The following is a 13,795-nucleotide window of genomic DNA, read 5'->3' as shown; positions in this document are numbered from 1 at the left end:
AACTTCACAGGATATTTTAATTGGTGTATTCTGTAAAATGCAATGTTTAAATATACTTCACGAGGATGGAGAAGGACTGAGAATCAAAAGCAGCTTTTCTGTTGATGGATGCTTCTACCCAGGGCTGGCTCCCTTAGGTTCTCTGTGTAAATATCACTAACTCGTTGGTAAGATTTGCTCTCTTCTTTCAGATAAAACTATGCAAAAACAAACTTTATGATCTGTAAGTAAAAATGCATTCATTTCCAAAGTAGAACAGTTAGTGTGTACTTTTCCTTTTGTGCCTCAATTCTTCTTGGTTGTGTTAATTATCTGCCCTCTTTTTCGCACTGTGACTTTTAGGTCTGGGAATACTTTGAAGCAACAAACCTATTTTTTTTTCCAGCTACCTTTTCAGAGAAATAGTTCATTCCACACTACCTGCTCTCTTCTGCTTTTCTCCTCCTTTATTTGTGATTGGCCACAGCCACTTTTTGATATTATCTCTATAAAAGTGGTTGTAACACCAATTTCCAAGCATGCTGGGATTGTTAATTCGAACAACCCAACATCCGCCAGCTGCATGCATCAGGTTTTCTCTCATGAGCATAGTCCACTACATGTTCAAATACTTCCTTAGAAGAGCAAATAACAAATTTACCTCAGTGAGATGCGTTCCTGCGCGCCGTATATCGCTTTGAAATCTTGCTTTTGAAAGCTGACATTTGAATAGCCACATGTTTTAAGAGTTGTCAGAGACGCAGAACCAAATCAGTGGCAGCAGTGCTTGAGGCTATGCTTATGAAGAAATACCTGTGAAAGCCTTAGATACTGAAGGCTGAAATCCTTAGTATCTCGGAGCCTTAAACCAATGAAATTCTATTTCCCTCTACTCATGACGTTTTGATCATTATATTCTTGCAAACAGTTCAGAGCAAACCTCTAGAGTCATGGTCACAGCCTCTCTTGTGACTCATGGGCATGCTGAATGGTTAATCCAGTAGATCTCCAATTTTAACCCTCCTTTTTTTTCTTTTTTTTTTTTTTTTTCTTCCTTTTATCCTGTGTGTATCCCAAAATACTCTACGGCTACTTTCCTTTTAACCTAATATAAAGTTTTCCTCTGACCTATAGCCTATAACCTCTTTACCTCTGACCTAAGCCTCTTGCATGCCCAAATCCTCTTTTATAGGGAAAAAGAGAGAAATGTATGAGCATCCTGTCTTCTGCTTGGCCTCTCAAGTGATGGATTTAACCATTCGTGAGTACCTACCACCCTCCTCTCCATGCTGTCCTCACTCTTTCTGTTTTCATTACCTCAAGAAAGTCCAGATCCAAACCAACTCACTCTCCTTGCTTCAAGTCTTTTAGCATTGGCTTGTCTGTTGCTTCTGTCTGTGAAACCCAGTGTGAGAAGTCCAGTCACTTTTTATCAGCCTAAACCAGGTTAGACAATTAACCCATCTGTTTGTGATAAACTCAGATCGTCTGTAAGTTTTTTCAGTTCTTCTTTATGTCCGTGACCTGAATGCATTTTTACTTTGCTTCTGTGTAACCCCAATTTGTAAAGTGCTTGTCACTGGTACACAATCAAAAGGTAGCAGCTACATCGGGGAGAAGTGAGCTAGAGGTCAGATAAAGGACACTTGGAAAAAGCCATCCCTTTGCCTGTGTATAAGATCTTTACCCAGTCCTGTGTATAAGATCGCATAAGGCTGTCCTTTCTCTGTACGTCAGATCTTACGTGTCTCCTGTCTGTTAGCTCTCGAGCGGAAGGATGCGCTTTAGTTGCTCTCCTCCTCGATTTTTTTACCGACTCCTTTGCGCCGAGCTCTGGAGGGGACGTCCCAGCCCCACTGTCACTTGGAGATCCCCTCCGTGTCCTCAGAGCTCGCCCTCTCTGGTTTTCTATTTGTGCAGCGTTTTCTTTCACCTCCGTGAAAGGAGCTTCTTTGGGTAACCCCATGCTTTGGGGGGGCGGGGGGCAAGACGGGGCGACTTTTCTTCTTTTCAAATGTCATATATCACGCATAACTGGGGGGCTGTGCGGTCCACTTGCTCATTAATCCTGCATATCTGTTCTTGTTTCTCTCTTTTCTCTCCTTGTTGCTTTCTCTCTTTCATATAGAGAATCAAAAGGACGCAGGTGAACAATTGTATATGCATTATAAATTGCTAGGACTGTTGAGTTATATTTATTTTGTTTTCTTTTTTCATAGCTCCTTAAGATATGTACTCCTTCAGGCTGAAAATGGAGATGCATTAATACTTAAGGAGTTAATTTGTGCTGTCTACATAATCTCCTTTTCCTCCTTCCTTAGAATAGAGTGTAGGTTAGACATACCTTATAGAAATATAGTATCTTCTTAGGAGACTGTTTTAGAGGAGAATCTAGCCTTTGTAAAGAGAAAGTTTCTTGTTTTCCAAAAGAACTGCAGCTCATTTGGAGTGAAAAAATGTTGGTGATTTGGCCATTAATTTAACACACCTAATAAGCACATTTATAACTAAACTAACGTTCATTTTTGGTTTTCATATCTTCTGTTTTATGCCCTGACGGGAGGACTGGGTTTGAAATTTTTTTTTTTATTTTCTATTTTTTTGTTAATGTGAAACAAACAGCCCGGTGGGACAGAAGTCATGTTTGTCTCTCGTTTATAACCTGTGGTGACATGTAAAAAGGCAAAGGCTCAGCTCAAGTGCCTGTCTCTTCAGAAGGGATGGTGGAGCTCTGCAGCCCCTGTTCTTGTTTCTGTTGTATCCCAGAGTCCTAGTTTGAAAGTCCTTGAAACCTGAACTGTTCATTTCTTTTTGTGAGTAGATTGTTCTGTTTTGTGGAAAAAAAAAAAAAATTAAAAAAAAAAGGATCGGGTTGATTTCAGCTCTCTTTGCAAAGGGAAATTGCTTTTAAAAGGCAGTACAAGAGGCTGGGCCAGCTTCTGCCCTGCCTTCCCCAGGCCTCTGCAGCTCAAATTTGGCCCATGATCTAGAGCTGTTGCATGACAGTAAAAGTAATTTTGAACAGCAATAAATATTTAGAAAATGGAGAATAATTTTTCCTTACGGCTATGAGAGGTGCAAATAAACAAATAGCAAATAGAACAATCCCAGCTATTACCATTAACTACAGCAGATTAAAGTGAGCGCAGGCTGTTGTGCTTTAAGCACAATAAATGCACTGAGCATCGTGCTTGCTGGCAACGGCTTGTCACGTGCTTACAGTTCAGAAATTCAGAAAGACGTTTCTATGGCCCAGCTCATTTAAAAATAAAACTGCTTCTTCTCGATGCTTGGAGCGAGTGAAAGGATGCAGGGAGTTGCAACTGCTGCTTCGTGCCCACAAATCTCCTGTTGTCTTAAATGAAAATTTTTCAGGCAAGGTCAGCAGGACTCAAACTGAAACCAGTTCCTCAGCTTAAGTGGAGTCAAAAGTGACTGGGTTTTGGCCTGACTTTTTATTTTGCCAGAAGCAAGAATAAAAATAAGATACTGAAAACAACTTCTTCTTAAACACACAAATGTCACCCTTTGATGTCCTTTCTCCTGTAAAGCATGTAGTCTCTTGCCTTGCTTTAAAAATATTGAAATAGAACATTAAACAGAACACTATGCTAAAACAGTTAAAGATGAATGACTTGCTTTAATTATTAATCAGACGAAACTACTAACACTCAGATTAATAAGTGCAACCTTTTAATAAGTGTTCTTCTGCTTATTTATGTAAGTCAGGAATCCATCGTTCCTTTAGAAAAGAATAAATTCTCCATCCCTTAAGCACAGGATTTGTGAAATGTGCTGCACTGTGTTGGAGTGCTGTGGCACCGAGGCATCCCACGAACACGAGTGCCACTTTGCACTCACTGCTGGAGTCGGGTACAGGCAGCTTTAGAGCTGGTGCCAGCCAGGGCGATAGTTGTCAGTTTGACCACTGATTGTGTTTAGTATAAGACTTTTTTTTTTTTTTTAGTTTTCAGGTCAAATATTTCTCACCTTGTGATTTAGTTTTGGTCTCTGTAAAGAGAGGCTTCTTGTGGTACTGCTGAGTTGCTGTACAGAGAGGAGAGGCGAAGGAGACGTGGGGATGGAGGCAGCTCTCGCCTCGCTGCTCGGTGCCAGGGCAGCAGAGCAATGGGGCACGGACTGCAAGCGGAAAGTAGCTGGAGAGCAGATGGACCCACTGAAGTCCTATTGCTCTGTCACCAGGGGAAATCAGCCACTCTTGGGCTAGCCAAAAATGCCAGGTTTTTGCTTGTCCCGCAGCCTCCCCAGCCCCTCTCCAGGGAAGCAGGGCTCCGGAGGCGCAGCGTCTCACCGCGCTGCATCGCTGGCACGCGCCCTCCTCCCCAGATCTGTCCCTCCGGGCCAGGCTGGCAGGGAATCCTGACTTCCCACAAAAACGCACCCGGCGGTGGTGCCGGGGTGGGTGCAAAGCCACGGAGCAGCGAGGGGCAGCCGTGGTGCCCGTGCAGAGGCAGACATCTCTCGGGTGCCAGCGTCAGGCTGGGGACCTGGGTGCACCCGCCGGAGAGGGACGGGGCACGGCGGCTCCGGCTGCGTCAGCCTCGGCTGGCACCGGCCGTGGAGCGTCTTGCACGTAGCGCTCGTCCCAGCAGGCATGGAAAAACTCCTCAGCTGAGGGAGCGGGTGCAGAAGAGGTCGGGTTTTGACTAGAGCAGTACAGCAGGTTGTTAGGAAGCAGCGGTGTTTTTCAAGGCGTTCGTACTGGCCCTTGTCCCCGTGCTCACTTCACGTCACTCGCCTCCCCTGTTTCTGGATCTCGGCCTGGGAAGCTCGGTGCACATATCCGTAACTCTTAGCGAGTGCGCTGAAGGATTAGGGGCTGAGCTGCCTGTTCATTAACCTGGTCCGAGTCAAGGAAAGGCCCTGTGTGATTTGTCAGCCCAGCCGCCGCTGGGCAATCGCTCCCAGCGTTCGTGATAAACCACAAAGCTCAAAAAAGAAAATATAATTACATTACCCAAATAAATACGGATGCAAAATGTACGAAAACACCAGTCTTTGTACGCGGGAGCGGAGACTGAAGTCATTAATAAATCATGCACTTTAAGTCAGGCATAGCTACAACCTGTATTTGTGTACTGCTGAACTGCTGCTTAATTTGTCTCATCCTTGAAGTGGCATTCTGTTGTGTTTAATGAAGAATCATTATGCAGCTTTTGAGATTTCCTCTTGCCCTTTCAAAGACAGTGTTTAAAGCAGTATGAAAGTTATTACAAGAGCTTCAGAAATCACAAAGATCTGCATTGTGCCATTATCTTTCTACAAGTCTCTTGCCAACCGCAGAGCAACTTGCTGCCTGAGGCATGAGGTATAATTCAGATAGGCAAAAATTCCTCACTAGGCTGAATAATCATCAGAAAGTCAGGGGATCAGTTCTCTTTTCAGTATGCTGAGTTTTGGGAGCTGAATTAGACTCTCCTTCTGAGTTGAAAAAAAAAACATTTCTATGAATTTTCCTTACTTTTAAGATAAGGCATCTTATTTTGAAAGAAAAAATTATATCATCACTGAAATCCCTTTCAGATACACGCAAATTCATTTCACGGATATAATAAAAGGCTGCTTTGCCTCATCCTCAAGCTAAGTCCATTATTCTTTATAGTCATCTTGAACAGCAGCTCTTTTTTATCATTTTCATGATTGCTCGCAAATGAACACACACATAACACTTGCATACCAAAGCCATTGGCAGGGGTCGTATATTTTTAATTGTTACAAGGAAATCATTGAGTCAGTGGCTACGCTTTTAAAAAATATGAAAAGTCAACTATACTCCTCTCCTGTTGCAAGTGTAATTCTCACTGTTGCTGATGTGTTAGTAGCCCATCTAGCAGAAATCATGATGCTGAGTGAGAAATATGTAGTTTGAAAATCTTCCAGTCCGTAAAGAGTTGCACACAATGAATTGTATGCACAGAATTTCTAATACACCTGTTATTGCAGGCTGAAGCTTATTGCAAGCACAACCCCAGAATTTACCAATTTGGGTTTCTGCAAGTATTTTATTTGCAAGTATCATGCAGAAGTGCAAAAACCTTTGGCAGAAGTTTGTGCAGGAAAGCACTTTGTCAGGTTGTTAGTAAGGAAGAAGCTGCTTCTGCCTCTGATTTCAGTGATGGAGGTGTTTAAATCTTATCCATTTGACACATGTGAGCAACAAATCCAAGAGTATTTCTGATGCTAAACTGGCTGCGGTGAGGGATTAGAGAGGAAGAGAACAGGGAAGAAAGGAAAGCCAAAGTGAAACAAAACCTGCCACACGCTGCAGCTGATCCCTGGCAAGTGCCATAAAACCCATCCAGCCTTATGCACCTCCCTCGCTCCGAGCAGGAGCCGAGACGCCCCGTGAAAGGGACCTCACGTGTCATCTCCGAGACCTGGACCCAGAGACGCACGTAAACTCCAGTGCCTTATGGGGCATTGCAGTCACAGCCCCCTTTCTATTTAGATTTACAGAGAAAATTGAGCACTTTCCTTAGCCAGACCTTAATCTTTTAAATTTTCTTGCAATAAAGAGGCAACAAAGAAAAGCGTGGGTCGGGGCTCACGAGGCATTTAGTGCCCTCAGGAAGGGAGAGAACAATTCCTCTCCTCTCCTTCGGCTCCAGGAGGTTTTGCAGCCATCATGCAAGAGCCCTGGATTTGGGTCTGAAAAATTTAAATGAACAAAGGAGCTGAATATTTGTGCAGATCGGGCCAGATCAGAATTACATCAAGAGTTTGTTGCTTAAACTGCAGTAATCCCTTGCGGAAGCTTGTTTTCAAGAGCGGGTGGTGGTGGGGAGATGCCAGGAGCAGGGTAAGGCGCTGGGGGGGATCTCTCGCACCCCTCCCAGAGCAGCGAAAGCCACCCCGGGGCACTCTGCTGACAACTGCACAGCGGGAGCCTCCTCCAAGCTGTTTCGTACATGCTGCGCTAGCGATTCGTGAAGTCCCAGTGCTGCTGCATCTCTTGCCTTTTCCTCCTCCTCCTTCCCCATTAATGACTTTTCCCTAGTACAGAAAACACTTGCACGAGTCAGGCCTGTTCGACACCACGGGCTCTGGATGTCCGTGAAGTCTGAGACCTATTTTTCAATGGGCAGCTGTTGGGGATGCAGGGGCTGGACTCACATTTAAGGATGCTCGAGGATCGCAGCGCTGAGAGGTGCAGTGGGGTGCAATTCTTGGGATGCGATTTTCCCCTGGCTTTGATGCTCTTAGGAGGAGCTCTTTCTCTTTGATGCTCCCAACTCTGGAGCCCGACGGACTCCCCTGGGTGGCAAGGGGTTCCCACCACACGGTTGCCAGATGTGGGTGGGAGGAGACGTGTGGTCCCCTCTCCCCACGGTCCCTTCCCATCCGGGCACCTTGGCACAAACTGCTCTCCATAGTCATGGGCTCTAAAACATTCTTCCTACATCTACATGTTGAGCTCAGGAGCCATCAGTGAGTAGCCAAATTGAATTCTTGTTTGTATTTTAAATTAGAGTGAGAGTCATTAGGCCAATGCCCAAAAAGCAGTTATTTTTGTCACTTGAGGCTGAGAGGTTTGTTTCTGGGGACAAAGCCACCCTTGGTAAACATTGAACAAGGATCAGGATGACTCCAGAGATGAACAAATAGATTTGCTTTTCCCGTTATCAGAAAACAACAACAACAACAACAACAACAAAAAAGCCAGAAACCAGTAGCTTGAATCTGAGAGTCTGAAATAAATCATTACACAGCTTAAAAGACTAAAAATGTGTGTGTGTGTGCGCGCGTGTGCACGTGCGCATTGTATGTGTGTTTATGTACGTATGTATCTCTATCTCTGTGTGTGGAGAGGGGAACCGACCTAACTCATACTCTTTAACTAATGGTTTACTCGAATATTCTTTATTACACTTCGATAAGTGTTATAATTCTGTGAGAATTAAAAGCAATCAGAAATCTACTTTGCACAAGCCAACCGAATTTTTATTCCCCCACTGGAAAATGCAAGCAAAATGGCAAGGACTTTTGGCAATAGAATGTCCAGATAAATATGCCAGATTCCTTGCAAATGGCATTATTAAAAATAGTCACAATGCTGCTAAAAACTGTTATTAAATGGAACAAAACTATTGTGTTAATATATTCACAGTATATAATTTATTCTCTGAGTGTATGTAAAAGGAAAGGCTATTTTCTTTGAATTTTTCCTATGCTGATATTGTAAACTATATGACAGATGGGTCAAGTCCTGATTGCAGTATTCTAACATTTGGAATAGCAAGTAACATATTTGATAGAGCTGGCAAGTTTTTATATATGATTCAACCCAGAATATAAAAGCCACTAGAATTCCAAGTTGAAAATAATTAAATGAGCTGGAAACGATCAGGAACCACACATTTTTAAGTGACAGATTTTTTTACATGTTTAAATTGCACAAGAATATTTTATAGCTCCCTTTAACCAACAGTGACGTTTAATTCTAAAATGTGTAATTGATATTTGCAAAGCAATTAATTCCTGTGGCTCATTATTCTATTGCTAAATGTACCTAAGCATTGGGGCGCTGACTTAAAGTCATCTTTTTTAGTTCCCCTTTTCTGAATTCCAGAGTTTTGACTGAATTAACCTATTTCAGTTTCCTCACGTGGCTGCATGAAGTGCAGTTTCATACTTGCATTGAATTTTTAGCTTTCTGATTGCACAGTACCGTAGGATGTTCAAATCTGCTGACTTCTAGAATATGTGTTGTCAAATGGTGTCGTTGCCATGTAATACTTCAGGTACTGATAAGCAAAAACCCAGCAGCTTATTCCATTTGTATTTGATCATTTCTGCTTATGTTCCTTTTGAAGTTTCCATCTTTTTGTCACTGTTTATGAAGTCATTTGTCTCTTTACTTTTGGCGTCTCTCTCCGTCATGCACAAGCAGCCCGTCCGTCCAAGCCTAAGCCACCGGCTGGGCCACCATCATCTCCTCAAACGCAGACTAACATGATAAATCATATGCTCAAAGGCATGGCCAAACAGCCGCCAAGTACTGTAATAGTCTTCCTTCCTTTTATTCAGTGGTTCTCTAGTCTAGCAGTCGCTTGTGTAGTAGTAGAAAGCTAGTTCTCATGTGCAGCTTTATACAAAATACCTAGCGCGATGTGGTAGGTTTTAGAGATTTAGAGGTAGCATTTATTTCAAAATGTCCACATTTTTTTGTCTAGCAATGTCTGACATATGCAACATTTTCAAATATCAACGTCAGCACAAAATAACATTGTTGTTGCATAACATTTTGCATGAAAACTATAAATATGTATGAGCTTTACATGATGTTGGATGAAATGTTTGATAAGTATATCGTATATGTTTCATGTAACTGTCAGTGCTCCAGCTATCTTAGCAGAATATTCTGATGTATAGTAACTTAACCAGGGAAATATTTAAAATAAGAAGAAAAAAAATTAAGATTGACATCTGCTGGCTGCCAAAGTTGTATAAGCATCAATATTTTCTTTAAAGACAGCATCTCTGAGCAGTTGTTCTTATTAACACTTTTGTCTTTTAGTTGTATTTGAGAGCAGATCAGTGTTGCAAATGAGAATGGGCCTGATGCTGCTCTGATCAATGGAAAAGCTTCCCCTTGGCTTCGGAGGTGCAGAAACAACCAGAGCTTACTAAGGGACGTGTCTTTGGACTCCTTTTGCAAAAGGAAGACGTTTCTACTTCTTGTAGCCAGTGAGGTGCTGGATTGAATAAGAGAAAGAATGAGGAGTTAACCAGCAGTTCTCCAATTTCAGTATTTGCCCAATAAATTATATTAGGGGGAACCTGGATTTTTTTTTTCTTTCCAATGATACAAGAAACAAAAGGAAAACTGGAGAAGAAACGCCCAAGGCCCCTATCTGTGCCATAAATCAGCAAAAATGTAGAGTTCATTTGGAGGGTGCTTCACCATGTTGCACCTCTCAGCCAAGCTGAGCGCCTGCGATGCCAGACTTCAGCTGACCGGGTTGCTGAGCTCCTCTGAAAACCAGCCCGCGTACCCCTCGCTCACCGCCCGTATGTGACCGCTTTCCTTTTTGTGGGAAATTTGTTGCCCGTAAACAGGTATTCAGGGGCAGAGCAGGCAAGATTTTAAGGGGGAGAATTAAGTCCTCGAAGCTCAGCAAGCCTTCAGCAAGGCAGGGATTTCTCGCCGGGTGACCCCGCAGAGCAGAGCGGAGCCACCTGTGTGCAGCCACAAGTTTCTGTCCCATCAGTAAAGAAGACCTAAACACTGGCAAAAGACTAGTGCGTGCAGGAGGCTGGAGCGAGATGCCCAGACAGCGCCTTGCGTGTCGGCACGACCCAAGCTGCTGGCTTAGCTGGGCTCCTTCGGAAATCCCGGCGTGGTTGCTAGTAACGGTGCTTCAATGCATTTTGCTGTGTTGGGGACATACAGCCTGTTGTACGCTGCTAATTGCAGATTGATTTGGCTCTTTGGTTTTTGGCTTTTCGGTACTTCACCCATTTACAAATTCTCCAGTTTTGATATCGTGGAAAGGCCAAAATATACGTCGGTGCAGAGGTACAAATTGGCTGGCGTAGCTACCAAAGTGCGGTGCCGTCCTTCGCCCTCGCTGCACTAGAGAGCTGGGATGGGCACCCGGTTGTTACCCGGAGGGACGCACCTGGAGTTGACGTGGTGACGTGCTGCAGCGTAGGTGGGTCACCGGGCAGCAGGTCTCCTGCTCCGCTTCTCCTCGGGGCGACCATCGCAGGGAGATTTTGCGCACCTCGGGGAAGCGAGCCGTGGTGTCGGCTCGCAGAAACCTCCGCGGTTGCGCTCAGCCAGCTCTGCAGAAGCTGTCGTTCAGTGAAAATGTGATTATTTTCTTTTTTCTCTATATTTTTCTAGTGAAATACTCTGAACGTTCCAGATTGTTAGCACCTCAGATGTTTAATATGTTATTAATAATATAAATTACCTAGAAGAACATAATTTAATTATTTGTAAAAGTCTTCGGAAAACGCTGCAAAATAGCTCAACGTAGCTGAACACCACGCTCCAGGATTTAAACTCTTTGGTTTGTTTGCGGGGTTTTTGCTGTAAAGTTGCATCTCTTTTCCCATAAAATTCTTACCTATGAGCGTCTAGTGGGATTTACCACTTTCCACTCCCTCCAGCATGCATAACTCCTTGACCCTTGTGGAGTTAAATCCTGGAGCAAGGCAGACCTGCAATTTTTGCTTTCAGTAGCAGGTGACTTAAATTGCTCGAGTCTGACAATTTATTAAAAGTACAGACAGATTTGTTTAAATTGATCTTCTTAAAAGAATTTTAAAATTATAGAGACATGATTTCTGTATTAGCATCATCTACATTGAAGGATACATATTGTTCGTATATTACTGGCCAGATGCTGTCTTTAGGGAATGTGATGTTCTTATTTGAGCTAATAAAGTGCCACCATCTCACCATAAAGCAAAACAACTCTGACAGTATTGTGAAATTTGGAGCTGGAGCACTGTATTTTCATAGTATAATAACGAATGTGGCTTTCTGGTTTGCTCAGTACTAATTATATAAGCATTTAACATATGCATGAAAGATCTTTAAAGCTGTAGAATATTATGGGATTTTTTTTAAAACCTCTAAAATAACTTACTGTACATCTAGCTTTTCATTCTGCCTCCCTTTTAACTCGAGTTCTTGTACTACAGAAAATGTAGGCCGGTTAGTCACACCAGCTAAAAAGTTAGAAGATACAATACGTCTGGCAGAATTGGTAATTGAAGTCCTACAGCAAAACGAAGAACACCATGCGGAGGTGAGCAGCGGTGCCCTGCGAGGTCGTGTCCCCCAGGTCTTCAGCAGGCTCCGGTGGCTTGCTGGGAGCTTTGTATATTTGTGTGATGTCTTCCCAACTGGTGCTGGCTTGTCTTCTTTAAAAGCCAAAAGTATTCTTAAATAATGGTGCTGGAGTGCGATGAAGGCAAAGTACAGTTCAGGAAGCTTGCTTTTGCAGAGGGGAGGGAGGGCTAAAGGAGGAATTAATTCAGCTCTGCTCTCCTCTGCGTCAGTCTGCAGCCTTTCCTACAGCGCCAGCAGGAGCCGAATCTGGCCAGATATATTCACCACCAACTACATACAAGAGCAAGCCTGTCCACTTTTCAGAAAGGTCGTATTTCTGAGTAATGTCATCTGTTTGTGCCTCCAGACAGCATTAGCGGGGTCCCTGCAGCAGCTTACTGCTCCTGCTGTCCAAAGCTGGAGCAAGGAAAGTCACCACAAAACAAAACAAGTCTTTTTTTGAACCCTTTCTGAGCGTTCAGGTTGTTTTCAGGGGTTTCCCTGGGCCCCTGTGCTACACGGTTAACTCACCTGGTTTATTCTTGGCCTCTTCTGCATTGGCTTGTTGGGAATACCTCAATTACTAGTCATGGAGGTTAGGATGAATTATTCTCTGTTACTCATTATTTGGGTTATCTAAGGCCTAATACAGCTACTCTTAACTCTTCAAAGCACTTTAACGAAAAGATTCATGTTTTAAAACCACTGAAACCATGTCAAATATAGACCAGACAATCATGAGGCTTGATCCTGGAAACACTTGACCCCACAGGCAGCTGACATTGCTGGCTGTAGTCCCGCTCTCATCACGTCGGGACATTTCTGCCCGAGCAAGTGACGTTGCGTACCCATGTAAGTATTTGCAGGATTGAGCCCTCTGTTCTCCATAAATCTGGTGCTCTTGGATACATATTGAAAAGTTAATAATTTTGAAATTCGGAGTGAGCAGTTATTGTTTATGACTGTAGGTAATGTAACACTCATTCACTATTTTCTCTTTTCCTTCCCATTTATATATATATATATATACTCACTATATTTTGCATTAAGAGCATTTGATAAATAATTTCACAATCACCTAAAAATCATTCCAGTGTATATTAAATTTGCAGTATAATTTAACTTATTGATAATACACAACAATCCACAACACCCAACTAATGCCTGATTGCATATTTAAATTTCCTCCCTGTTTTTCTACTGTTCATTCAATCTTGGATGATCCTGGCAGGGGAAAGAGGTATGTGACTAAACCGAATGAAACGAGTCACTCCCGTCATATTTCGTGCATGCCCTCTCAGTGCCATGTTTCCTACTGGGATTTTACCCGGGTTGCCCTCGCTTCTGTAACTTTGACCAAGTAACAGCAACTTCGAGTCGGCTGCTTGCAGAGCTGGTAGCCTGACACAGGAGGGTAAATGTGGCATAGTAGTCCGGTCCATGCATGTAGCAATGGGTATATTTTACGAGCGCTGCAGTTACATCCCAACACAACCCTACCTGCCTGGACTCTCCTCAGCCTGTTGTTACCTCTGTTGTTTTGCATTCACCCGACCTCTAGTACACTGTGGTGGAGATGGACTAAGTACGACACGAGTGCCTAGAATGGTAGTGGTCTTCCTCTGGTTTTGTCTGTATGTGCCTTGTACTGGATATACAGTATTTATATGTAGAGAGAGAATATATCGGGGTGAAGAGTGAAATAAACTTCATTTTTACAAAAGCGAGGCGGTGCTTGAGAGCGCTGCGCTCGCGCATGAGCTGTGATAACCTGACCAAGGATAACGAGTGTTTTATTCCACTCATCACCAGCACAGGCTGGATGTACAACCAACCGGGAAGGAGCTGTTTTTAAAATGCAGGTTACTTTGAAAATAGTAGACTTTTACAGGGCCGGTCGCGTTCAGCCAGCCACGCTGCCGAGATCCTCACCAGGAGAAAGACTCAAAACTGTTCTCCAGCATCTTTTGTGTCACAAGGTTTTGATTAGAGACAGAAGGTTAATGCCAA

At 43.3% G+C, this 13,795-nt stretch overlaps 1 protein-coding gene across 26 annotated transcripts in view; it reads left to right on the top strand.

Annotated features, from left to right (window-relative positions):
* Positions 1 to 13,795, top strand: part of CADPS (calcium dependent secretion activator) — a 222,736-nt gene that overhangs the window by 153,819 nt on the left and 55,122 nt on the right. For 7 of the 26 annotated variants that reach the window (XM_029995993.2, XM_029995992.2, XM_029995997.2 and 4 more), the window contains 4 exons: positions 2,108 to 2,125; positions 8,891 to 8,995; positions 11,656 to 11,762; positions 13,017 to 13,025. In XM_029995993.2, coding sequence (XP_029851853.1) covers positions 2,108 to 2,125; positions 8,891 to 8,995; positions 11,656 to 11,762; positions 13,017 to 13,025 — 239 coding nt within the window. The remainder of the gene's footprint in view (positions 1 to 2,107; positions 2,126 to 8,890; positions 8,996 to 11,655; positions 11,763 to 13,016; positions 13,026 to 13,795) is intronic. The other 19 variants (XM_029996001.2, XM_029995999.2, XM_029996000.2 and 16 more) reach the window with 5 other exon arrangements.

This window comes from Aquila chrysaetos, chromosome 20 (genome assembly GCF_900496995.4).
Source record: "Aquila chrysaetos chrysaetos chromosome 20, bAquChr1.4, whole genome shotgun sequence".
Lineage (NCBI taxonomy): Eukaryota > Metazoa > Chordata > Aves > Accipitriformes > Accipitridae > Aquila > Aquila chrysaetos.
Note: the sequence above shows the minus strand (reverse complement) of the source record. Positions and strands in the feature narration are given on the sequence as shown.